We start from the raw sequence: 27,920 nt of genomic DNA, 5'->3' as shown, positions 1-27,920 counted from the left end.
ATTTCAAGTGGAGATCATTTTTATTAAACTATTGCCTCTTCAGTTCCCTTTAGCATGGTTATATCTCATGACCATCCACAAGATGCACACTCAGATTTTTATATTGTTTGTTGAAGTGGGGGCAGATCAGGAACCTGCCTGAGGTACATCATGCATTGCAACATCTGGAAAGCACTGATTTCTGGTTACTACTGGTGCTAACTAGGAGAAGAGTGTTCTTGCAGAGGGTACCATCTTAGACATTTATTTTCTTCCTGAGAAACTCTTTAGGTGTCTTTAGAATATAGGTAAGTAGTTTAATTAAAATACTGATTTATGTACAAATTTCGACAGGCAAGGATCTGAATCAAGTGGTTTCTTCTAAATGTCAGTTTTTACTGGGGTCCTCAAAAGAATGTGTAGGATTTGTTGCTGACCAGCTAATCATTTAATATCATTGCTCTTGTTGTGAAGATTTGGTTGCCCTTTAGGAATATTTTTATTATTCCAGTTCAATCAAATCATCACTTATTGATTATAAACCAGAAAGAGCACTTAGGCTGTTTCATATGAAATAGACGGAAAATATAGAGTGATACAAAATTAAAGAAGTGTGTTTTTTTGTGTTTTTTTGTTTTGATACTCTAGCGATAGTCAATGGTCTGGAATTTAGTGTGGTAGAGCCTTCACCTGATCTTTCCACACACATCTCCTAGGGTATGTGTGTTGGAAACTACAGTTATTTTTATGTTAATGCTAAGTCTATATTGTGATGAAGTGAGCCAGAATCCAAATATTTTGATTGTTTAAATTCAAATACCAAATCAACAGACTGTGCTACTGATCAAAGTTATAATCTACTGTTTCTTAGACATCATGTGCTTCTAAACATGAAGGTAACCCTAGCATTACAATACTTTATGGAGAAATCAAGAGTACAAATCCTGATGTAATCAGATTTATCTGCATTTTAGATTATACTTTAAATATAAGAGATCTGTTTCTAATGTTGTATACATATTTTAATGTTCTTTTTTAAGTGTTTATTTTTATTTTTAGATTTAATGTTCCACACGATGATAGTTTTAAATGTAAGGAAACTGGAATTAAACATCAGTATCATGTAATGGCTCCAACTTTAAATTACCACACAAGTCCTTGGACCTGGTCAAAATGTAGTCAGAAATATATCACTGAATTCCTAGAGTAAGTGATTTTGTGTTACTTTAGTTAAATAATTGAACTTTTATTAGATTATGAAATTTGAAACTTGTATGTTCTTTTAGAGTGGTTCAATCTCTGTTGAGTTTTTTATTGTTTAAGCTTACTTTCACTGTACAAATGGATGTTTAAAAACAAGAGAAGAATTTTATATTTCATTCTTAACTAATATTTTTGGTGTGCGGGGGGTCAGTTCAGATCTAGCTGTCATGTTTTTGTTTTTTTTTTTTCTTTTTTTTTGGTACATGGGCCTCTCACTGTTGTGGCCTCTCCCGTTGTGGAGCACAGGCTCCGGACGCGCAGGCTCAGCGGCCATGGCTCACGGGCCCAGCTGCTCTGCAGCATGTGGGATCTTCCCGGACCAGGGCACAAACCCGTGTCCCCTGCATCAGCAGGCGGACTCTCAACCACTGCGCCACCAGGGAAGCCCCCCATGTTTTTTTTTTTTTTATTATTATTTGGGCTCTCTGTTATGGGAAAAACTTCTTTTAGGGGGAGACTTAATGGGAATCAAAGCTTCCTTGTGTGTGTTTGAATTTTTTCAGAAGCTACTAGGTAATAGTTTAAGAGGAGTTTAGCTCAAGTTTGAGGTGCCCTTGAAGGGCAGAGAATAGCTAAAGTCAAACTATGAATATTACAAATAGTTCTCTGAAGGGATATGGAATCTCTAGGTTTACCTGTTCTTTGGAGGCTCTTCCCAGCTCTGAAGACAGGAGGCAGATCCAGATTGTTCTTGCCTTGCCTCTTCAACTCCTACCAGGTTTCTCTGCTTCCCAACTTCTTATCCAAATGGTGTTTCTATCCTACTTACTGAAACTTGTTCAAAAGGCAAGGCCAAGCTCTTATAAACACAATACTGTTTGATTTTTTTCTACTACATATTCTAATCACCAATTTGTGCAGTTTTAGTTACCTACCTTTATGAGAACTACAGGAATAAATGAAACCATGTTTTGGAATATATGTGTATAAATATATCCCTTAATTATAATCAGCAGTGATTATTTATCCTTGTATGGGAACTTGATTTGAAAGAACAATACACAGTTGCTGATCTACACGTGATTGCATATACCTTTGTTCAATTGCTGACTGAGGTATTGATTAAAAATACCAGTGGGGGGCTTCCCTGGTGGTGCAGTGGTTGAGAGTCTGCCTGCCGATGCAGGGGAAGCGGGTTCGTGCCCCAGTCCGGGAAGATCCCACATGCCGCAGAGCAGCTGGGCCCATGAGCCATGGCCGCTGAGCTTGCGCCTCTGGAGCCTGTGCTCCGCAACGTGAGAGGCCTGCGTACCACTTTAAAAAAAAACAAACAAACAAACAAAAAAACCCAGTGGGTGTGATTATTTTTGGAAGGGGGTAATATGATTCTAGCCAATGGGTATTTTAAAAATTACATGTTCATTTTTGGGACAAAATTTAATATGCCCTCTAGCCATAAAAAATCCCCCCCAATATATTTCTTCTAATTATTTCAGTTGAATAAATTGCTGCTTTTAACCCAGTTAGAATGGCTGAACATTTTCACAAAGTTTTCTGCAGACTATCTATCGTGTGACAAACTAGGAATAGCAAATACACATTTTCACCACTATCTACCACTTTTCTAACTCCTTAAAGATGTTATATCATATACTTTAATAGCAATTTGCAAGGTAGACACTACCACTCTCAATTTACAGATGAGGAGACTTAGGCTCAGGGAGACAAAATAACTTGTTCATACCATGCATTCTGGGAAGTGATGAGACCCAAATGCAAACTCCCAAAGCTGACATTATTGACTCTGATTTACATTCTTTTCCTAAAAAAACCCTTTGAGATGGAGACCACATAACACTTTTGGAAATTCCTTTGTTTTGTTGTCACTTAGAGCTATCAATGTACTTTCTCAGATGATCTGAAAACTTTACTTTTTACGTTTTGACAATTTGGACATTAGATATAGGGCATTGCTATTGGATAGCAAAACAGACAAAAAGTGTAGTGTGATAAAAATAGGAATGTATGTTTCAAACATGATATTGTGATGAATTTTTGTTTATTTGTTATTCTTTTTTAAAAATGTTTACCTTTAAGGCAGTTGTGGAGATCAAATGAGAACAAACACATAAAATGTCCTTTATAAACTGAGGTGTTCATACTGACTTTCATGTGAGTCGGTTTTTAAATTATGAAAAAATACTGATAGTCTCTTTGAAAGTGCAGAGCTATAGAAAATGTGATAAAGAATATTATACTGAAATGCATCCATATGTATTCACAGTACTTTGTTTTCTGTCATTGTTACAGTACTGGTCATGGAGAATGCCTCCTTGACAAACCAAATGGAAGAATATACGATCTGTCTTCACAACTTCCTGGATCAGTGTATGACGTAAACAAGCAATGTGAACTTATGTTTGGTCCTGGATCACAAGTGTGTCCCTATTTGGTAAGAAAAATTATGTCCTTTTGTTTGAAAACTACCATAAAGTTGTAGTTTGACTACATTTTGAAATGTACATTTATTCTCTTGGATAGACAGTGTGCTGAATATATCTTAAAAATTTTTAAGTATTAGAAAAATTTAGTGTTTGTCAGGAAAAAGGTTTAAAAAAGTATCCCCAGTCAGAAAACAAGAGTCACAGAGAGGTTACTGAAAATTAAAAGCATTCAAATAGTTATTTTCAAATGATGTTGTTTTGTGGGTGGGAGAAGAAAATATAAGTGTTTTGATAATGAATTGTATTAAAGGCCCCAGGAATCTCAGAGACTACATTTTAATTTAAACAGATTTGAATCCAAAGGAATGAAATTTGGGTCTTGTTGTTTAGTTTTCATTAAACCATTACTCTATAATTTATTTTGAGGATTTTTCACAGGTTAGATGCTTTAAATTTCCACCGAAATAGCTGAGTTAACATTTTTACTGAATCTATAACCAAGATTTTACCTTATTTTGAGGGTAAATTAAATTTAGGATTTAGTTTGAATAAACGTCGCTACTTTGGTGAATCCATGCCTTACTTTTCCAAGCAGAATACTCATTCCATTTTCTTCATTCCTGTATAAAACTTTGCCAAATTGCTTACTATACTACTAGATTGTGAGGATCATTGGACCAGGAATCCAGCCTTATTTATTCATTTAAATATCCCCAGAGTACAGTTCAGGGTCTGCCACATAATAGGCACCAGAAAATAAATGCTTACTGCATGTTGAATGAATGAATAAATGAATGTGTGAATGAATGAAAGAATGTACGAATAAATGAATGAATGAAAGTTACTTAACAGTGAGCACAGGGACATACAAAGCATGTTCCGTACAGTGAATATTATTCCTAAAATCTTAAATTTATAATCACAAATTTTATAAGCTTTTAAACATCTACTTTGGAGGGGGAAAGATTTACCTTAATTTTTTGTTATAAAAGATAAATTTCTTTCCTACCTGACTTAGGTACTGAATGAACTTTGAATTTAAATTCAGAAACAGAAAGGGATTATCTTGGGTATAACTCCAGTGAGCCTCTGTGAATTTTCATATCTTGTGAAAACTTCAGAACTCTTTGTTCAAAAGTTGAAAGTAAAGAGCGGCGTGGACATATATACACTACCAAACGTGAGGTAGATAGCTAGTGGGAAGCAGCCGCATAGCACAGGGAGATCAGCTTGGTGCTTTGTGACCGCCTGGAGGTGTGGGATAGGGAGGGTGGGAGGGAGACGCAAAAGGGAGGGGATATGGAAACATATGTATATGTATAACTGATTAAATTTGTTATAAGGCAAAAAATTTAAAAAAAAAAATAAAAAATAAAATGAAAAAAAAAAAAAAAGTTGAAAGTATGCATTATATCCACAAAATAGGAAACCAGTAAACATTATACAATATTTCTATGCACATTATTCATACATTCCACTGTTGGATCAAAAGGGACTTTTGGAAACTCCTTGTGAATAACATTTAACAACAAAAAGTCCTTTAGAAAAATGTCTTGCAAAGAGTGAAAAATGTCTCACATAATTTTGAATACTTCTACTCCAAGACATCTCTTCCATTGTTCAGTGTTTGATGATAATCCAGAAGTTTTTAAAAATGAAATGTTGCCATTTTATGTGTTTAGAGGAAAATCGATGACTAGGACTGATATAGCAAAGATTTTTTTACTGATTATTTCCCGCTCTGACCATGAAACCAGGAAGTACCTAGGATCAGCTTATAAACCAATGAATGATACTGAATTGATTCCATGCTTACAGTGTTATTTTCACTCTTGCTTGCCTGCCTTTTCTTACTATGCAGAAACAATGCAGGCGTCTCTGGTGCACGAGTGCAGAAGGAGTTCACAAGGGCTGTCGCACTCAACACATGCCACTGGCAGATGGAACAAACTGTGGTCCTGGGATGGTAGGTTTTCTCGAAGGGTGAGTCTTGTATCAAGAGATTATCCAAGGATGCGATTGCTCTGCGTTTCAGCATTCTTCCTTTTCGCTGTCAACTTTTGTTCTGCTAGTTGAATTAATGTTTTTGCCATATTTGTTTGATGTAGTATGTTGTCAAGTGAATTAAAATTTTAATTTTATCTTTTTTTTCAAGATCTAGCAGATGGATATTATAGTTACATAATAACATGGATATTTAGTTATCTAAGCATATTATAGTCTTGTTATTAAAAATGAGTCTAACCATAGATATTACAGCAAATCCCCCAAATTCAAGGATGTTACCATTGTATACATTTTATCTTAAAAATTCAGATAAGTATAATTGAAAGTTTTAAGTGGCTTATTCAGATCTTTATTGGTGTTAATGTTTAAAATACATTGTACTGCAAGATAAACTGCCTACCATACTACATCTTTGCCATTCTAGCATCAGTCATGAACTTATCTAAATCTGCCAACATGATGTCAAGTGATAGGTTTCACCAAAATAATGAAATATGGTATATTACATTGATTGATTTGCAGATATTGAACGATTGAATCCTTGGGATAAATCCCACTTGATCAAGGTGTATGATCCTCTTAATGTATTGTTGAATTCAGTTTGCTAAAATATTTTGTTGAAGATTTTTGCACCTATGTTCATCAGTGATACTGGTCTGTAATTTTCTTTTTTTGTGATATCTTTGTCTGGTTTTGGTATCAGTGTGATGCTGGCCTTGTAGAATGAATTCAGAAGCATTCCTTCCTCTGTAATTTTTTGGAATAGTGTGAGAAGAATAAGTGTTAACTCTTCTCTAAATGTTTGGTAGAATTCACTTGTGAAGCCCTCTGGCCCTCGACTTTCATTAGTTGGGAGTTTTTAAATTACTGATTCAATTTCATTACTAGTGAACTTCATGAACTGGTGTTTTTATATTTTCTTTTTCTTCCTGGGATTTAGTCTTGAGAGATTGTATATTTCTAGGAATTTGTCCATTTCTTCTAGGTTGTCCATTTTATTGGCATATAATCATTTATAGTAATTTCTTAGGATCCCTTGTGTTTCTGTGGTGTCAGTTGTAACTTCTCCTATTTCATTTCTGATTTTATTGATTTTAGCCCTTTCCCTTTTTTTTCTTGATGGGTTTGAATAAATCAATTTTGTTTATCTTTTCAAAGAACCAGCTCTTAGTTTTATTGATCTTTTCTATTATTTTTTTGTAACTATTTTATTAATTTCTTCTCTGGCCTTTATGATTTCTTTCCTTCTACTAACATTGAGTTTTGTTTGTTCTTTTTACCCTAGTTCCTTTAGGTATAAGGTTAAGTTGTTTACTTGAGATTTTTCTTGTTTCCTGAGGTAGGCTTTTGTCACTACAAACATTCCCCTTAGAACTGCATTTGCTACGTTCCATAGATTTTGGATTGTTGTGTTTTTATTTTCATTTGTCTCTAGGTATTTTTTATTTCTTCAGTGACCCATTGGTTGTTTTGTAGCAGGTTGTTTAGCCTCCACATGTTTGTGTCTTTTACAATATTTTTCTTCTAGTTGATTTCAGGTCTCATAGGATTGTGGTCAGAAAAGATGCTTGATATGATTTCAGTCATCTTGGTCTTGTTGGTTGCCAGGTTCTGCCTTGTGTGGAGGCTGCTGGCCACTTGTGGGTATGGCTGGGTCCTGGTGCTAGCTCACTAGTGGGTGGGGCTTGATCCCAGGACAGCTGGCTGTGAAACCATGGTGCTTCCCAGGGATGGTGTCCGTGGGGTCCAGGGAGTCCAGGCACTGGTACCTGCCCATTAGTGGGTGAATCTGGTCCCAGGGCTAGTGGTGGCTCATGGTGGGTGGAGCGGGGTTCTGGGGTCTCTAACTGTGGGGCCTGGGGGTCCTAGAGCTGGTGAGTTTGCTGGTAGGTGGGCTAAGGCTCAGGAAGTCCCAGGGCTAGTGCTGGTCCACTGGTGTGCTGAATCTGGTCCAGGACCACGGCTGCAGGTCCCTATTCGTCCCAGAGTCCATGTAGGCCAGCAGGTGGAGGGGCCAGGGCCCAGGGGGTACCAGGGCTGATTCCTGCCCCCTGGTGGGTGGAGCTGTGTCTGATGGCTGGCTGCAAGTCTCTGGGGATCTAGGGGCTGGGCATTCCAGGACTGGTGCCAGCAGGCTGGTGAGTGGGGCCAGGTCCTGATGCTAATAAGCTAGCAGGAGGATTAAAAATGGTGCTTGCCAGTACCAGTGTCCTTGTGGTAGGATGAGCTACCTGAAATGTCTTCTGTCAGAGTCTGTGTTTCCAGGGTGAGTCCCAGTTGCTTTCTCCCTCTCTGGGAGGCTCTTCAAGACCAGCAAGTGGGTCTGACCCAGGCTTCTTTCAAATTCCTGCTTCTTCTCTGGGTCTTGGAGCATACGAGATTTTTTTGTGTGCCTTTTTAAGAGTGGAGTCTCTGTTTCCTACAGCCCTCTGGCTCTCCTGCAAGTAAGCCTTGCTGGCCTTCAAAGCCAGACATTGTGGGGCTCATCTGCCCAGTGTAGGACTCCCAGTCCGAGGAGCCTGATGTGGGTTTTGAACCTCTGGGTGCTTGGGGAGAACCTCTGCAATTGTAATTATCCTCTCGATTGTGGGTTGCCTACCCAGGGGTGTGGGTCTTAACTATACTATGTTCTCTCCTACCCATCTCGTTGTGGTTCCTTCTTTATATCTGTAGTTATAGATCTTTTCTGCTCGTCTTCATGTCATTCTCATTGATAGTTGCTCTGTAAATAGTTGCAATTTTTGTGTGCCCATGGGAGGAGGTGAACTCAGGGTCTACCATCTTTGCCCCATCTCCTGTGTGTTATTGATTTTAAGTAAATGAAACTATACAGTATAATCTGTCTTGGCAAGGAGCGAGTGGGTCAAACTGCTTTTTCTCGACATAATGTTTTGGAGTTTCATTCAAATTGTTGTGTGCATCAGTACTTCATTCCTTTATGTTGCAGTGTAATTCAGCTGCACCATAATTTGTTTACCATTTTCCTGTTGATGGATATTTGGGTCATTAACAGTTTTTGGCTTTTATGAATAAAGCTGCTGTGAGCATCCTTGTATAAGTCTTCTTGTGGACATATGTTTGCATTTCTCTTGAGTAAATACCTAGAGTAGAATTTCCGGGTCATAGGGTAGGTGTGTGTTTAACTTCATAAGAAAGCACCAAACAATTTTCCAAAATATGTGAACCATTTTAGACTTACCAAGCAATGTAAATATGAAAGTTTGAGTCGCTTTGCATTCCTTGCCAATTTTTGGTAGTGTTAGCCTTAACAAAATTTTAGCCATGCTAGATGGGTGCAAAATAGAATTTCATTGTGATTTTAACTTGCCTTATCCTGATTATTATCAACTTTGAGCATCTTTTCATTTGCTTATTAGCCACTTAAATATTCCCCCGGTGATATGGTATGGAGGGCATGGGTTTGCTGGAATTCAGGTAAATATGATGAGATACTGAAACCTACTATAAAGCCCATGTAGATTAAAGGTAGAGGTGGCATTTGGGATAAAATGTGGATCATGATAGGTATAAATTCCCTTTTTAAAAAAATCTATTAAAAACAATGAGCCCCTATGCATTAGCCATTTTCAGTATTAAATGGACCTGTTATTAAAGGAAAATTTAAACAAATATCCTATAATTTGGCCTTAACACTCTTCTCTAGTTCCTTTATCTTGTGACTATCTTATGTGTGAGATGTCTTAAATGCTTTTGGTACTGAATCTATTTGCATGAAGACATGCTGAACCCATCTGATGATGAGTTAATTTTACTACATGGTGAATAGTATAACATTCTTTGTCATGCTTTGATCTCTTAGAAATACATAAATAAATAAGGAACAAGCAAGGAATCTTTAAATGTTTCTGGAAGATGCCCACAAAATTTATATGCACATAGTATATTCTATTCTGAGAGTTTGTTTTTGTTCACTTTTATAATGGTTTTCTCATATTGAATGATTTGTTCCAATGGAGGGCACAAAGCATTTTTTTCTGCTAATAATCTTGGTTATAGGATTAATTCATTCAACAAAAATGTATCAAGGACCTAAAAACATGCCAGATACTATTCTAGGCACTCAGGATACATCAGTGAACAAAAGAGAAAAGATCCTTGTCCCCCCTGGAGCTTGTATTCTAATGAAGACTGGAGTATTATGAACAATATAATAGTACCATGAATGAGAGAAATAGAGCAGAAAAAAGATTGAAGTTGTATGGTAGGAGAGGGCAGATTGCATTTTAAACTATGGTGGTCAAGGTCGATCTTATGGGAAGTTGCCTAATGAGCTGTTTTAAAGGAAATGTGGGAGTTAGCTTTGAGGACATCCCAGGGGAGTGAGCTCCAGAAAAAGGGAATGGCCAAACTCTGGAGTACTGCTGGAGTATTCAAGGAAGAGAAAGGAAGACATTTTGGCTGGAGTGGAGTGAAGAGAGAGAGAGAGAGAGAGAGATGTATGGGAAGTTACTGGAAGAACTTGCAGGCCATTGTGAGAATGTTGTATTACTCAAAGTGAGATAATTGAAGAATTTGAGCAGAGGAGTCACCTAATTTGACTTAATTTTTAAACTAAGTTAAAAAAGGATTATGACCATTCTGACAACTGTTGAGGCTAAACTGTAAGGGCCAAGAGTAGAAACGGAGGAGATGTACTCAGGGAGCTGTTGAAATAATGGAGATGAGAGATGCTGGTGGTTCAAACCAGGTGATGATTAAAAGTCAACTTTGTGTATGGTTTTGAAGGAACTAGAGCATTTGCTAATGTGTTAGATATGGAATGTTAGAGGAAGAAGAGGTACGATGACTAGGTTTTTAGCTGATCAACTGAGCTAATTCAGCAGATTTTGAGGGGCCAAGGCAAGAGTTCAGTGTTGGTGCGCTATAGTTGAAGTGGCTATTAGACATTCAAATGAAGATGAGGAAGCAGCTGTCTATAGAGTCTGGAGTTCTGGAGAGAGATCTGGACTGAGAATGACTGTTGATAAAGAAGAATAAAGGACTACAATCTGAGTCTGGGGATATTAAGAGGTCAAAAAGAAGAAGAAATAGCAAAAGAAACTGCAAAAGAGAAATCATTAAAGAGAAAAGAAAACCAAGAGTGTGCCAAGCCCTGGAAACCAAGAGAAGAAAAAATGTTTCAAAGAAGAAGAATGATCACCTCTGTCACATACTGTGTCACATAAATCAATGAAGGCAGAGACTGAGAACTGGTCGTTCGTCATGGTGTCCTGGAGGCCATTGGTGATGTTCACATGAGCACGTTCATGGATGGTGGAATGATGAGAGAGAATAGAGAGAGTTAGACAACAAACGTAGACAACTCTTTCAAGGAAAAACAGGTCAATAACTGGTGAAGAAAACGAGATCTAAGAAAAGTTCATTATTGTTAAAGTGGGAGAAACAAGAGTATGTTTGGAAGTTAAAGAGCATGAGTGGAGTGCTTCTCAAACTATCTCTCATAAAGGACCAGTCTTCTCTTTTAAACAGTTCTGGTCATTTATAAACATACTCTTGCACAAAATGATAAAAATGAATGAAAAAAGACATTCAAAGTGTAAGCCAGTTTTTCTCTGTGGAGAACAAAATTGTGGTTCTTCAAAAAGATTAAAAATAGAAATAGATGACCCAACACAAACACTTCTGGGTATATATCCAAAAGAATTGAAAACACGGTCTCTGAGAGATATTCACACACCCGTATTCAGAGTTGCATTATTCACAATAGCCAAGAGATGGGAGCAACACAAGTGTCCATCAGCAGATGAATGGATAACGAAAATGTGATATATACCTACAATGCAGTATTATTCAGTCTTCAAAGGAAGGAAGTTCTGACACATGCTACAACATGGATTAACCTTGAGGACATTATGCTAAGTGAAATAAGCCCATCCTAGAAAGACAAATACTGTGTGATTTCAATTATGTGAGATATACAGAGCAGTCCCATTCATAGAAACAGAGTAGAATGGTGGTTGCCAGGGACTGGGAAGAGGGGAGGATGGGGAGTTACTTTTTAATGGGTCCAGAGTTTCAGTTTGGAGAAGAGTTCTGTTTATAGATGGCGATGGTTGCGCAACAATGTGCATGTTCTTTATCCCACTGAACTGTACACTTGAAAATGGTTGAGAGTAAATTTTTTTATGTATATTTTATCACAGTTAAAAATAGAACAAATATAAGCTAATTTTAAAATTATTAACTTTACTCTCAACTTCTGTATACCTCTTCTCCCTACTGCCAGTGACTAGTTCAAAGACTGGCATCCGTGCATGGACCATGTTTTGATTAGCTTTCATGTAGTAGTGACTGGAGCAGTGATGATGTAGGAGAGATGGGAGAATTGCTGGAGTGGTGTTTGGAGTACCGAGAAGAGATGAGATAAGGTGCACAGTGGAGGGATTGACTTTGGATTTTTCATGTATACTAATTGGCAGGAAGGTTGAGTACTGGGTACAGATGCTTTTGGGTGGGTAGAAGGGCTGGTGGGAGATTTTGGGCAGATTCTTTTGTACATTTCTACTTTCTTAATGAAAGCAAGGAACGAAGTGATCTTTGAGACTTTGAATGAGATAGAGCAGAAAGTTAGCTTAAGGCATGGGAGAGTGATAGATATCTTTGCATAAAAAATAGAAGAATGGACAAATACCATATTAACAAATATTTGTTTGCTTATTTTTCAAAAATCTTTTTCATTATACTGTTTAAGTTTTCCCTATATGTGTAGTTCTTCCCTCTCCAATGAGACTCTAGATCTCATAGGCAAGGTAAATTTCCTATTCATTTTTGCATTCTGTCGATCTTTTTACAGTCACTCAGTAGATACTCAGGAAATATTCACAAAGTGGTGTCACGTGTAATCTCATTTCTGAATTGATAACATTTTGCTTAAAATTGTATGCCTTTTTTCTACTGATCTTTGTGCTATAGTTATTATTACTACAATGTCCTAATTAGATAATGCGTGAATCATTTCTTTTTGTTTTATTTTTATAGCATTGCCACCATGGGCTATGTGTAAACAAAGAAATGGACACACGTCCTGTAGATGGCGATTGGGGACCGTGGGGACCTTACAGTTCTTGTTCAAGAACATGTGGAGGTGGAATCAAAAGCACAACCAGGCTCTGTAATCGGCCCGAGTATGTCTTTTTTATGTCACTGTAAATTAAGATTATCTCAAGGCACCAGAAAGTAAACATCAATTTCATTCACTTCTAAAACTGGAGGTCAGTCTGTAAGTTTCTGAGATTCAGAAAACTTCTGGAGTACTTTAAGCCATGTTACTTTATATCTTGGTAGATTCAGACCTTAAACAAAAAAGTAAATTAAAATAGTCTTGAGAATTTGAATCAAGACCAAGCCATTTTCTTTCTTTTTTGATTTGGTGTAAATTTGAGAAATAGTTGTCAATAATGATGGTAATATAATGGCAGTTTTACTTTTACTGTGCTTCTATTGAAAGATCCTGGCCCCTTTCGACTATGTTTTGGCTTTCCTGGATAAAATATGTAGTTTTGTTACCATATTTTTACTGTTTGGTATAATATGTCATGTCATATTTTCTCTCTTCTTTTCATGTTATAGATGCTTCAGTGTCTTTAGTTTGAATAAGAACTGAGGCATAGGTCCTGCTCACCAAACTATTTAAAAGAACTTAGGGATTCCATAAAAATTTAAAAATAATGTTTCTGTTGTTATATATATGAAGACTTTTTAATGCAGAAATGTGACATACTTTGAATAAAATCCGACTTAGTTTATTTGAATTTTTGAAAAGCTAAATTATGCTGAAAGTCTTCATATTAAAAGAAAAACACTGACAAAAGAGTTTTTAGGTTCCAGCATAAGTTGATATAGAGATAGATGGCTATAGATTGATACCATGAAACTCTTTGAACTGAGTGATAAGTAGGATATACACGACAAAGAGGCATACATACTTCTTTTAAAATTTAACATGTTATCATCTTCCTTTCTGATCACCTTTGGCTCACTCTATGTGTCCCCCCACCTCCAAAATGAAGAAACCCTTTTTTGAGGTTTTAAAACAAAACCCCATCATTAGTTAGCTCCTTGTTAGTTAATCTAATCGTGATTAAGACATCATTTCTGCCCTCCAGACCACAGTGTCCATGTTAAAATGTATTTTCTACAGTTCATTAACCATAGAATTGCTTCACAACCATATTACATACTTCTGTTAAAAATGAAAAGTGTGAGTGGGACATCAGTGGTTTTCCAGATTCTGGAAAGGAATGGAAGAGTTTTAGAAGTAAATGGCAGAAATAATCTTGTACTGATGTACTTTACAATGTAATGAATTTGACTAGGCCAAGAAACGGAGGAAAGTACTGTGTGGGCCGCAGGATGAAATTTCGATCATGTAACACTGATTCATGTCCAAAAGGCAAGCAGGACTTTCGTGAGAAGCAGTGCTCTGATTTTGATGGTAAACATTTCAACATCCATGGTCTGTCCCCTAATGTGAGGTGGCTTCCAAAGTATAGTGGGAGTAAGTAATTAGAATTTTTTTTTTAATGTAAAAATTTTTGAGACATAGGAACACATAGCTGTGTTATCGTACACCCAGAATTTGACTTTTTCTTACAGTTGCCATGAAAGATCGTTGTAAACTGTATTGTCGGGTAGCTGGAACCACTAACTTCTACCAGTTGAAGGACAGGGTTGCTGATGGTACTCCTTGTGGAACTGAAACAAATGATATCTGTGTTCAAGGTCTGTGTCGGGTAAGTAAACTTACTACACTTAAAATGACTTTCAGAGTACTATTTTCCTTCTATAACTCTAACCAAATATTGCTTCTATGACTTCAGATACGTTCTTGCGAATTCAGTGCAGCATCCTTGGTTGCTACTGGGCTGCCTATTACTAGGCCATTCTCCGTCGTTAGGAGTGACTCATGAAGCAGTAAGATGAGTTTGCTGATTTTGTTTTGCCTATGGCACTTAAAATCAAGATGAAAGATGAGGTCAGCTTCCTAAAAAGATAGAACGTATTAGGACCCAAGGGTTGTAGAGTCCTTTTGCTACTTCGAACGTGACCCTTCTGTGGTGACATTTTTCCCCTCAGTGTTAGAAGCAGTGATATCCTCCCTCCCTCTCTCCATTCTCTTACTTCTTACATACATTCAGCAAACTTTTACCGAATACCTACTAGATGTCACATACCGTTCTAGTCACCAAGATGAAAGAATGGAACAGAGCACCTACCTCCAATGTGGACACAGATTTGTGGGGGAGATAGGCACACATACAATTAGAATGCAGTGCTATGGGCTCATCTGCAAGGTGGCATGGGGAACGATGTAGGAGGAGTGTCTTGTTCTGTGGGGAAGTGGGTAAAGGATTTGGGGAATGCTCTTGGAGGGTGAGTCTGGAGCTAATTATCAGGGTAAGTAGGTTTAGAAAGGTGAAGAAGTAAGGGGCCAGGGTTGGAGGTAGCTACCAGCTGATGGTTGTTATATGAAATTTTTTCCTGAAGTCCTTGGAAATACAAGGATTTAGAGTTAAGCAAGAGATGTGATTCGATTTGTATGTCAGAATCTTCAGGATGTACTAGGTTTTTAGGAAATTGGAGTTAGATAGGCCATTTAGCAGTATTCTAGGTGAGAACAGATGAGCCCCTGAATCAAAGCATGCAAATTGCAGATGATGTTCTTAAAAATGGATGGTGAGTTTGAGAACTAGGATAGTGAATGCTGTCTAAAGAATACAAATGTCATCTTGTGAACTCATTCCTTTCATTAAGTGGAACCTAATAGGACCAATTTCTTCTCCCTATAACCAAACATCTATTACCAGTTACCTAGGTGAGAAAGGCCTTACACCCAAAGGGCTAATGAGATGTTCAGAGAAACTTAAATTACACTTTGGGAATAGATTAAATACTAGAAAAAGGGTAATTGGTGGCCTTAAAAACTTGTTTTATTTAAACTAACAGCAGAAAGTAAGATACCATGAAAAAATATGACAAGTATCTGAGCATAAAGATGCATGTTACTTTCAGAAAATATCTAGATGAAATTTTCATTTTGGAAATATTTGCCTTGTGAATAAAAAGTCATGAGGCTTATGAATTTTTCTTACTTTCCTGATCACTAAATTTAAAGGAATATTCCAAAGAACTAAACGTTACTGCAATGTATGCAGAGGACACCATCTGTGTGGAGAAGAGCTGCACTTGTTCTTTCAAAGCCCTAGAACAAACCTTGTATAATTTCACCTTTATTTATTTATTCATTCTTTTTCATAATCACTGTTTATTATGCTAGGTATTTAAAGAAGTAAATTGTTTCTTTCAAACATGCTCATTTAATTCCCAGAGTTCTAAGGTCATGAGTGAAAAAAGTGAATCATGAAAGACATCTTTTTGGAGTTATTGTAATGTGTTACTTTTTGTCCCTTTTGAATTACATGTCTTTAAAGAGTGATTTTCAAATGATGGATGTGGGAATCACTGTCAGTGTTTGTTACAATCTGGATTCCTAGGTTTTTACCTCCAAGGATTTTAATTCAGAAAATCTGGGAATCTGTCTTTTTAAATCCCTTGCCATGTGATTTTGATGCAGGAAGTATGTGGATGACCCTTTAAAAAACACTGCTTTTTCAACCATGTGAACAGATGTGTGAAAATACTGGTGTACAAACAAGATCAGTATTCTGAAAAAACCCTGTTGTATTGAATCTCCTATTAATTGAAAGCATATTTTTGAAAAGAACTTTGTTTATAAAGCACCATGCTTTTCATTAGTCCTTTTTATGACGTTCATTGTAATTATTGTATTTTGAAGCAAGCTGGCTGTGATCACGTATTAAACTCCAAGGCCAGGAGAGACAGATGTGGAGTGTGTGGTGGGGATAACTCCTCATGCAGGACAATGGCAGGCGCCTTCAACAGTGCCCATTATGGTGAGCTGTGCAGTTCTTTCTAATTTTCTCTTTGGGTATAATAATGGAGTATATAATGAAGGAATAATAGTAATGGCTTGTTATTGTTCTGTCTATTCTGTACCTCAGTTCATAATGATTAATTAAATCTTATACCAGATGCATCATTGAATTAATGAATTTACCTGCTTTAAGACAAATCTGATCCTTAAAAAAATTTAGGTGCATTTATTAGAGTAAATGCAGTGCAGCTTGAAAATGGTGTGTGAATAGTCCCCCAGTTTAAGAAATGTTTTTACTGTTCTTCCTGTAATTTGTATTGTATTTATTTACAATTTTTCCAGGAAATTCGCTTTCAATTATTTTTAGTCATTTGAACCACATTTTTTCGGGCGTGACCTGGCCTATATATTGTGTTTCATATTGATGATATATTGAAACTGATTGAAGGTAAAGGATGAAACCATTAACTTCAATGCTAATCTGGAATTAGTGTTACATTTGATTTTTCAGGAAGTATCTGGATTACAGATATAATTGATATTTGGCCACGGTTTCATTTTTCTTCAAAATTATTATGAGAATACAATATGTCAGACATTTTCCATTAAATTTTCTGAGAAAACATTTTTTCTTTTTATGGTAATAGAAAGCAGCCTTTTTAAACTTTCCTTGCAAAATAAAAATGTATTTTTTATTACAGCTTTATTGTTCAGCTTTAAATTGTATTCACATATTTTTGAACATAGTTGTTTAAGTTAGTAAGAATTGCTTCAATTAAAGCAGTATAATTTAAAACACAATTTATATTTTTATCTATATGAAAAGCATAGTACATTTCATACTCTGGTCGTGCTTATGAATCTGAGTTACTAGATAATTTGACATTATTTTTCTAGTTATTATGATTCATTATTTCATGGGAGCTGTAAATATTTGATCCCCTTTTGTAATCAATGGCACACATTTATCAAAGTCTGGTCTGTATTCACTGAAAAGCTTTTTTTTTTCTGTGTAAAACCACATGCACCAAATTAGGATCATATATTTAACCTTGACAAAATTATACTATGACTTAATCAGTTTGCAAATGGAAAAAGATCTTAAACTCATGTGCAGGGTCTGAATAGCGATTGTCACATTACTGCCCCCTGGTGGTAGCCTTCATTTTGTCACATTTGCAATGCCTAGGAATGTTTTCTTGAAAAAATAGCAGAGACATAAATAGTGGAGCTGGTAGGGATATTTTATAGTGAAAAAATCATGAGTCAAAATTATTTTTGTAGGCTTATAACCTACATCCAATATGTATATAGTGTATACAGAATCATCAGATCATTTATCACTTTATGTTTAAATGTGATATCTTAAAGAGATATAAATAAATAAGGCTGCTCTAAAAACATGCAAGGTAATCTCATATCAAGGTGTCAAACATAAGCTCTTTAAAAACTTCCTTTTCTTAAGTTCATTCTATATTTATCAAGTCAGTACATATGAAAAATTTTAACTCCTTTTGTTTATGTATTAAATAAAAGAGGAAAATCCTAAAAAGGGAAAGGAAAAACTTAGAATAATATCACTAGAGCAAAATTAATTGTTGACTTAAAACCTGAGACTATTTGGAAAACTGTGACATGAGTGGTTTTAGTGCAGGAAAAACATTGCTTCTTGTTTAATGTATATTTGATATAGGGTTTCCTCATCTTTTGAGAAGTTCCAGTGTTGTTGAATTTGGTCTCATAAAACAGAAATATTTTCATTTCTCTTGAGTAAAGTTTTTACTTTTCTCTTGAAAATTTGTTAGTAGACTTTACAAAATAATGTAAAATTTGGGGGGGGGGTAACTATAGGGATTCTTTCTTACACTAGAACCTAAAAGCTTAAGAAAAATGTTTCTCTTTAACTTTCATTATTTTGCTGTTCACTGAGTCTGTGTACACATATAGTAATGACTGACTATTTTTATATCTCCTGGACTTGTGAATAGCATTTAGAATTTTCTTCCCCATTAGGAAGTATAAGATGTAAAAGTATTGGTCAAGGCTTCCCTGGTGGCGCAGTGGTTGGGAGTCCGCCTGCCGATGCAGGGGACACAGGTTCGTGCCCCGGTCTGGGAGGATCCCACATGCTGCGGAGCGTCTGGGCCCGTGAGCCATGGCCTCTGGGCCTGTGCGTCCGGAGCCTGTGCTCCGCAACGAGAGAGGCCACAGCAGTGAGAGGCCCGCGTACCGGAGGGGGGGGGGGAAGTATTGGTCAAATTTTAAAATGAATATCTGTACTAACTAGTTCAGGAGCTAAAATACTAGTTTCATTCTTATTCTGTATTCAGAATTTTAGAAGTAAGAGAAATTAAGAAATGCACTTTAAGAATCTCAGACTGTGTATTTCTAGACAACCACTTTTTCTTAATCCTTAGTAATTTATATAAGGCACTGATTCAAAAAGAATAAGCACTATATCATCTTTCAAAGATAAAATGCAATTAAGTCTGCTATGCTATTCAGATTTTTCTTTCAGCAGTACTAGCCTCCTCCTGGCCGTTCTGCTTTTTGTGAAAGTTAACATGTGTAAACTTCTATTGCAGGTTATAATGTCGTTGTAAAGATTCCCCCAGGAGCAACAAATATTGATATTCTTCAGCACAGCTATTCTGGAAAACCAGAAGATGACAATTACCTGGGTAAACATTTTTAGTTAAACAGCAGCCAGTATGTGGTTCCTGTGCAATTTCACGGAGGTCTGTGGGTGCTGTAAATTCTTGGAAGGCAAGAAGAGCCCCTTGAACAAACATACAATTTCAGTTCACACTGAGCTTAAGTCATCTGACTCCCTATGCGTGATTTCTTTTTGAGCTACACACCATATCCTATCTTAAAAATCCTTAACTGAATTCTGGAAAGTAAATTAAACTTTTTTTCCCATGAGGGTGTTTTAGAAAACCAGAGGTTATATTCAGTTAAAGTTGTGTGTGTATTTAGAATAAAATCCTCTATCCTTCTATCTTTATCTAAAGTTAATTATAGACCTCTTTGGTGTTAAATGTTTTAAAGAATTCTCTTAAATGTCTTTACCATGTAGCAAAAGTCTTTAAATACAACTTTTACAAAGCTCTTGTGTTACAGAAAAGCAGAAAGAGAACTATGGTTTCATATTTTTAGATGTTAATGAGTATAGATATAGTATATTGTCCTTAAGCTAATTCTAGAGTATAAATTTCAGTTGTTGTTTATTTTTGGAAATTAGCTTTTAGGCTTAAAGAATTTCACTTAGGCCCAGAGATGAAAAGAATGCTTTACAAACCTTTTCTTTGTGTCTGATAAATACCTTAATATTGACTAATTCATAATTCACCAAACTGGTGATGCAAAGCTGATAATGAGAAAGTACCTGCTTCACATTAATGAAATGTGAAATATTGGCCCAAGTAATCAACTCTTCTAACTTGGAACCTGAATATATAATGAACAACTTATCTCAAGAATTATATTTGGCATTATAGAGTCAATTGTAAAGAGAACAACTGCTGAATGGATGCAGGTTTTCCTTTTGGGATGATGAAAAAGTTTTAGAACTAAGTAGAGGCGGTGGTTATACAACATTGTGAATGTACTGAGTACTATCAAATTCTTCAGTTTAAAATGGTTAATTCTATGTTATGTCAATTTCACCTCTATAAAAAATGCAAAAAATTTCCCAAAGAAAATCAAATGTAAATGTTTTAACTTTTTACATTTAGTTGCAATTCTTTTTCTTTTTCATATACATAGATATATGCTACCGTATTGTAGATAATTTAATATGTCACTCTTAGGATCCAAATATAGATATTTGGTTCTGCTCAAGTTTAAAAATTGGAAATGTTCACCAATAAAGTATCACTATACTTTGTAAAAGAACTACTAATGGAAATATCAAAATCTAAATTGGAGTGAGCAAAATAAACATGTGAAGTCATTAGAAAGGGCTTGTAAAATATTTATATTTATGAAATTTGCTTTGGTAACTAAAAATAATGAAATGTATACAATTTTTCTCAGTAAAGTTTTGTTTATTTCCCTTAGTTTTAATGTAACTGGTAGTCCCTTAAATAGGCCTATCCACTTCTGATAATGTCCAGATTTTCATTTTATAGGATAAATGTGGAACTTTATTTGTTCTTCATTGAATTCAGTGTAATGTATAAAGACAATCACAATAGTCCATACAGACACAGAAACACCAAATGTCTTTGGCAGTAATCCCTTCATGGTTGCTTTGAGGTGTGTAGTATTTAGTAAGTTTAATCATAGGTAATTTGTATGCTTTGGGTGGGGTTCCCTGGAAGACCAAACAAATGTTTTCCAAAACAGTTATTCCACTGAGAAGTAAAGCAGCAAAAATGTATTTTATTAATATGGAGTTTTTATTAGTGCAAAATTTAAAATATCATATATCCTCTTGAAAGTTAAAAAAAAAAAGCACAGTGCTTTTTTACAGTTTATACACTTCTACAAACACTTTCCAAATTTGATTCCAATTAAAAGCCTGTGAGGTAGGAATTTTTATTATTCCTGTTATGCATTTAGGAAGCAAGTAGTTTATCCAAGATCACATAGTAATTAATTGGAACAACTTGAATTTAAACCAGTTGTTCTAATACCAAATTCTGTGGTCTTTTTACTACCACATCACTGTGGGCACCATGTATGTTTTGCATTTAAAAAGTAACAAATCGTGAATACATATTGTTACATACTCTATTATATACATATGTAAATATTAGTATATAGATAGACATACGGATACATATTTGATAGGCTGATATTAATACCTGTCATTGGGGAAAAAGAGAGAATAAGAAGGGGTAAGAACAGAGATGGAAGTAGGAGGATTCTGAAAAGCAGTCACTCATGTATGCGTGAGCAGCGATGAGTGCCTCGCCATGAAGAAGATCCAGATGTTTACAGAGAGAGGAGTGGAGAGGCATGGCCTTTTAGAACATTGACCCTAGAGTGTTGAAGCTTTGTACATTTTTTCCAAGATAAGCATTAACGGAATGCTGCAGCAGTCTGGCTGCCCTTTCTTTCCTCACCATGGATGACCAGGATTGATTTAGCTGATCTGTCTGCAGGCCCGTGCATGACTTCTTTCTGTTTTCCCACTTCTTGTGTGTCTCTCCCAGAGTTGCACGCCTTGTAGAAGATGACCTTCTCAGAAAGAAAAATTATAGGGTGAATTTATTTTCATGTCTTTGGCTGATGTGCTGAAGTTTCCCTGCTTACAGCGTAGATAACACTTTACAGTAAAATAAAGTTTATTTCCTCCATATTAATTTATGTTTATATTCTCTAATTTCAAAAAAAGGATGTGAATTGTAAAAGTTAAAAATGTTTCTGTACCATTGACTGGTTTTGCTATTTCATGAGCACTATCCTTTTACAGCATTATCGGACACTCAAGGGAATTTTCTTTTGAATGGGAATTTTGTTGTAAGTATGTCCAAAAAGGAAATCAACGTACAAGGAGCTATTTTTGAATACAGTGGTTCAAACAACTCGATTGAAAGAATTAATAGTACTGATCGGCTGGAAGAAGAACTTCTTTTGCAGGTAAATTCTCAATAGTTGTTAATAAGACAGTTTTAATCATGTTAGTAAAGTATGATGCTTAAGTGCTTTGCATTTATTATTAAACATAAAAATTATTTCTTTTAAGAATATATCTTTTATGAATTAATGGTGTGCTCCTTTATATTTTTATTGAGGTTTTATGTGTGGGTAATCTGTACAACCCTGATGTACGTTATTCCTTCAATATCCCCATGGAAGAGAAGAGCGATCTGTTCACGTGGGACCCATATGGACCATGGCAAGACTGTACAAAAATGTGTCAAGGTACACTGGTATTAAATGAAAGAGACAAAAGTTCAGCTCTGCATGCTGGTATAATTTGGAGTGCTCTTGAGTCTGGCTGCCTGTGGAATCCACGCATGTACACCACACAGACATACAGAGGTTTTCTGTCTTTTTTCTCTTCCTGCTTTTCTCCCCACTTATTCTTTGGTTCTTATACTTAACAGCCTCCCTTATGTCTACCCTTTTCAACGTTCTTCATCACTGCTTCTTCCGTATCACGTCCTCGTTCTCTTTCTTGCCGTCACAGAAGGGTTCTCTAACTGGGATTCTGTTTCCCAGTGAAATACCCTCCCTCTTGTCCTTTCCCCTCAACACACTTTCCCAGCCACCCATCTCCCTTTTTTAGTGTTGGGGTGTCAACATTCTCTCATTCTTTTATTTCCCTTCCCTGACCACAAGTAAATGTGTTTGTACTGATGGATGGGTAACTGAAAGGAATACAGAGGGAGATGGAAAAACAGCGAAATTTGTAGTAGAGAAAGCAAATGAAGAGACTGGTGTCTTTGGGCAATCTGTAATTACGAATACCTAGCTGTGTGATGCTACATTTGTGCACATCAGTAAATGTTTATTGAGAGGCTACTTTGTTTAGGACCCTGATTTTGCATTAACACTTTAAAGTCATATGGATGAAACAGAGGCATGCATAGGTCATCTTAGTTTTAAATGGTAAATGCAATGCTACAGGTATGCACAGAGAAGACCCCAGGAAAGATGGAGGGGGCAGTTTGAGGAGGTGAAACGGGAAGATATAGGGAAGTTTGTGTAGAATAGAAAGGTAGTTCCGATGGGGACTAGAGACAAGTTTTTGCAATTAGGGGAGCAGTGAGTCAGAAGAGAGGCAGATCAGAAGAGTATGGAAAAGAGCTGAGAGAAGGTAGGTGGCCAGAGGCAGTGATCACAGATGATGGAAACATGCGGGACATTTTAACAAACTGCCCTCAACGTGCCAAAGAAATTGTGGTATCCCGTTCAGAGAAAGGCACAGACTTGGTCCTGTGGTGTCAGGACAGCGGTGCCCGGATGATAGCGTGGAAACAGGCATTCCTGTTTGAGCAGTGTCTCCGGGGAGGGAGACTGAAGTAGATGATGCCAGGCTGCCTGGGACAACACTATAAGTAGGAACAAAGCTTTGGTAACACAGAAGATGGAGGAATTCATTTTGACGAAAGACCCTGGTTATGCTTTATAGAAGAGAATTTCGGTTTTGGGAGCTGGGACAAGCATTCCAGCATAACTGGGTAAGCTGGTCTGTGGCAGTGGATATGGGGAGCTAGAAGAAATCTAAGTACAGTTGAGTGAAAGAACATTCTAAAATGTGGGGAACACACCAAATAAAAAATAACAAGATCCAAATGAAAGGTGGGTCGAGGCATTCTGAGATAGTTTGGAAGTCTGAACCAGGAGAGCTCTCTTGTGTGCAGGAGGAAAGGAGCTATTAAATCAATTACCACAATGTATACTATGATTATAGTTCCTTTGATGTGTGTGTTTAACTTTTGGGTTTCTTTAAAGTGAAGTTTCTTCAGTTTTGTTGACTTGTTTCCCTGTGTACTGAAAATGATCAGTCCCCCAACTTTTTGTGAGTGCTATGAATTTTGTCTTAATATTTGAAGCACATTATTCAATGTATCAGTTTCAATTTTCCTTTATTTTTCCTCATCTGTTGCTCCTGTGGCCCTCTTCTCTCCTGCTCTAACTTGGCCGTGTTGCTTTTCAGGCCTGTTACACGGCTGTCATCATGCACTTTCCCTTTTTTATGTATTTGATTCCCTGTGTTCTAAATCCTATGAATTGCTCTTTTTATTTCCTCCATTGTGGGGAACATATCTATCAGTACTTTCCTGAGAAAGAGAGGCAGGTTTTTGAAATTTTTTTCTTTCTGAAAATAGCATTATTCTATTCGCACATTGGATTGATAGCTTGGCTCATATAAAATTCTAAACTAGACTGTTTTCCTTTAGAATGTTGAAAATCTTGTTTTCTGGCTCATTTTCTGATTTCCTGTGCTTGGATATGACACTTCCTGGTGTGGAAGTTTTGTTTCTCCCCACCTTAATTCTGGTGGTGTGGAATATCAGGACAATGTGTGTCGGTGCGGCTTTTTTATTAGTCCATTTTCCTAGGTAATTAGGATCCATTCCAACCAGGAAACATTGATTCTTTGACTTGAGAAGTTTTGTGCATGATTTCTTTGATAATTTCTTCACGTTAAATTTTCTCTTCTATCATTGTAAAATTTGTATTGTCTGGATATCCAACCTCCTGGACTGATCTCTTATCTCCTAATTTCCTCTCCAAACATACATTGTTTTCTTAATGTTTCTTCTCAACAGCTTGCTTTTATTTCATGGATGCAATACCCATGTCCTTGAGAGTATTAATCTTAGTCTTGTAAGTTTCTTCTGCTCCCTGACATATCTATTTCCTCTTAGTTCTATTTTGCTTCTGCTTCTTTTGGTCTCTTTTGTGTGAGTGACTTTCCTAAAGTGTCTGTGGATCCTTTGCTGTTTGTTCATATTTAAGACTAAAATGCTAACTGAAAGTCCTGTGTGGGTTAGATAAGTCAACCCTCATTATAGAGTAATTGGATCTCTAAGGAGCTCTTTCTTGTGTCACTTGGGGAGAAACCCCAAATGTCATTGTCATTTGACCTTTTTTTCTTGGGCTGAAGAGTTTTCCAAGTGAGGAATTCTCCTATCTTCTGATGGTCAGTTAGGGGACAGGGGAAACCATAAAAATTGGCTTGGAGCCAGAGGGAAATGGCGGGAGAGCCCAGTGGGCCTGGGTCTCATCATTCAGTATGGGACTTTTACTGAATACCCCTATTTTTAGTACAACTTCCTTTTTTAGTACAACTCCCTAACTTCCCTCAGCTGCTGTGTCTGTGCCCTCAAGTTCACCTTCTCTAGAGCTTTGTTGTCCAATATGATAGCCACTAGCCGCATGTGGCTAGCCCATTGAAATGTGGTATGTGTGAAATGCACAATGAATTCTATAGACTTAGTAAGAAAAAAGAATGTAAAATACATCATCAATAATGTTTATATTGCTATCAGGTGGAAATGATCCTATTTGGATATTTGGATATTTTGGATACTTCTATCTTTTTACTTCTTAATGTCACTACAAGACAATGTAAAATTACATGTGGTTCACATTATGTTTTTATTGGACAGTGCTGCTCTCGACGAGAAGGTAGGAGTCTGACCTATCTTCATAAATAGTATTCGGTCACTTCTCCATTTTTTCAGGCCTACCCCTCACACATTCACCTCTTTAGAGGAACCTGGTGTTTTTGATTCCTGGACTTTGCTTGGATTCTGTGGCATGAATGGTTTGTTGCTTACTTTCTTCCTCCACAGCCTTAGATTTCAGCTTCCTTGGCTCTATTAAAATAGTTATTTCTATCTTCTTTTCATATTCAGAATTTCCTTTTCTTGCCTACTGTGTTTCCTTCTTTATTCTTTTTGTTCCTTCAGGTTTTTGCCTTTTCAAAATTCTTTATAGTTATCTCAGATGGTATTTAAGAAGGAGCAGAGATAAACACCCACATTCATGTTTAACTAACTGAAAGTATACAGTTGAACTTGGATAAAACAGAAATTTGATCATGGCACTGATGGCTTAAACTTATTCCTGTCTCCTCATTGCAGAAAGTGCAAAGTTCAGTCTACTCTGGCCCCTGTGGCTTCTCTTAGTTTGCTCTTGCTGTGGTTATGCCCCATACAAACAACCGCCAAATCTCAATGACTTAGAACGGCAAAGGTTTATTTCTCGTTCATACTATGTGTTGGCTGCTAATTGGCTCTGACTCTTCTCCAGCTTGGTATCTGCATCCATGTCATTTTTCAAAAAAAAAATAGACTTTATTTCTTTAAAGCAGTTTTAGGTTTATAGAAAAGTTAACAGAAAGTACAGAAAATTTTCATATTCCCCCTTCTTCCATACCCTCCCTCCCCAGTTCCCCTATTATTATCATCTTGCATTTGTGTGGCACATTTATTACAATTGATCCATTATTACTAACTAAAGTCTGTCCGTGCTGCCTTTTTCATTCATGATTCCAGGCTGAAAGATCAGCCCCATCTGGGAAAGGCTGTTTTAGAGACGGAGGGAAAGAGAGTTGGCAGAAGTATACAGTGGCTTTTATAGCTTCTGCTTGGAACTGGAATAGGTCACATCCCCTTACAGGTGGTTGGCATAAGCCTGATGTCAATGGGCAGCAAAGTCTGCTCCTCCTATAGGAAGTTATAGTAACACTGTAGCAAGTGGAGATGTGTAATTTTGTTACAGGGAAAAGGGAAGCAAATAATGGGGAACAGGGGTGTAGTGTATCATGTATTATGTATCCTGTATCCTGTACCATCAGCACTGACCCTGGCCACTCAGTTCTCTACTAGCAACCCTTCAATGCAGCTATAATAAATTTCTTTCTACTCCACACCTGTCCCACCTTCCCTTATGTCTCTCTACCAAGCAAACTCCTCAGGGTTTCAGGATTTAACTTGCTTATTGCAGAAAGTCATTCCTGACTAGATCAATATGCTAGCCTATTTGTATGCTATGTTGGATTTTTTTTTTTTTTTTTTGCTTTCTTAGCTTAATCCTTCAGGCTATTAGCAGAAGTAAATGATTATGCAACATCTCCTTATGTGAATTTTCCTTTAATTTAAAATTTTCATTTGGTTTTGGCCAAGGTCTTCATAGAAGAAAAATTACCTGTGTACATAAGAGTGATCATATGGTAGTGTCTGATCAAAGATGTGACCACTTACCACTTCCATTGTTGGTGACTGAAAGGTGCAATACAGACTGTGAACTAAGGTAAGTAAAAGAGAAATAATGTATAATGTAACCAGATTAAAATCAGTAAGTGAGGTAAGATGTAAACATCTAGTGCAGTGCCTCTCACAGGATGGACAGTAATTAATGTCTATCCTTTGCCCCTTTGGTTAAAAAACTTTAGACTCACTAACTTATTGTGAAACTCGGCAATTGGTTTGAGTTTTTATTCATAGTATTTGCTGAATTCCAGTATAGAGACCTCAATATTTTCTGTAAGAAATCGAATCAAATTTGTCTGTAAAATAAATACAGGAAAAGTCTAATCTGAAAGCCTATGGTTTAAAGATCTGAAACAATACATTTTGTAGCACTATCCTATAATTCCCATTGAACTCATGAACCAATAAACTTTTAAAGTTTGAGGATTAGGGAATCAATAAATTGATTTCTATATCTTATCAGTATTTTGTCCATTAAACATTAGGAACATGGTCCTAGATCATGGCAGAAAGTTTGTTCTTCTAAAATTCTTGTTATTTGATTATCTGTGATGGGTCTTAGAGTAAAGCTAAGAGCAATAACCCCCATGTAGCAGGTGACAGTCAACTTTCAGGGATGGCCAGAACCTCTTTCACTCAGCAAGGATGAGAATTTTTATATATTTATGGTGTTATTTTTGAAGGCCTATA

General features: G+C 36.5%; 1 protein-coding gene across 3 annotated transcripts in view; it reads left to right on the top strand.

Moving 5' to 3' along the window:
- Positions 1–27,920, top strand: part of ADAMTS20 (ADAM metallopeptidase with thrombospondin type 1 motif 20) — a 188,927-nt gene that overhangs the window by 79,647 nt on the left and 81,360 nt on the right. For 2 of the 3 annotated variants that reach the window (XM_082635388.1, XM_082635387.1), the window contains exons 9-19: positions 1,039–1,185; positions 3,493–3,634; positions 5,488–5,592; positions 12,633–12,778; positions 13,970–14,151; positions 14,250–14,386; positions 16,450–16,567; positions 19,134–19,229; positions 21,971–22,137; positions 22,293–22,422; positions 27,144–27,270. In XM_082635388.1, coding sequence (XP_082491514.1) covers positions 1,039–1,185; positions 3,493–3,634; positions 5,488–5,592; positions 12,633–12,778; positions 13,970–14,151; positions 14,250–14,386; positions 16,450–16,567; positions 19,134–19,229; positions 21,971–22,137; positions 22,293–22,422; positions 27,144–27,270 — 1,497 coding nt within the window. The remainder of the gene's footprint in view (positions 1–1,038; positions 1,186–3,492; positions 3,635–5,487; positions 5,593–12,632; positions 12,779–13,969; positions 14,152–14,249; positions 14,387–16,449; positions 16,568–19,133; positions 19,230–21,970; positions 22,138–22,292; positions 22,423–27,143; positions 27,271–27,920) is intronic. The other variant, XM_082635386.1, reaches the window with a different exon arrangement.

The sequence above is a fragment of the Mesoplodon mirus genome (assembly GCF_964341445.2).
Source record: "Mesoplodon mirus genome assembly, chromosome: 11".
NCBI classification, from domain to species: domain Eukaryota; kingdom Metazoa; phylum Chordata; class Mammalia; order Artiodactyla; family Ziphiidae; genus Mesoplodon; species Mesoplodon mirus.
Note: the sequence above shows the minus strand (reverse complement) of the source record. Positions and strands in the feature narration are given on the sequence as shown.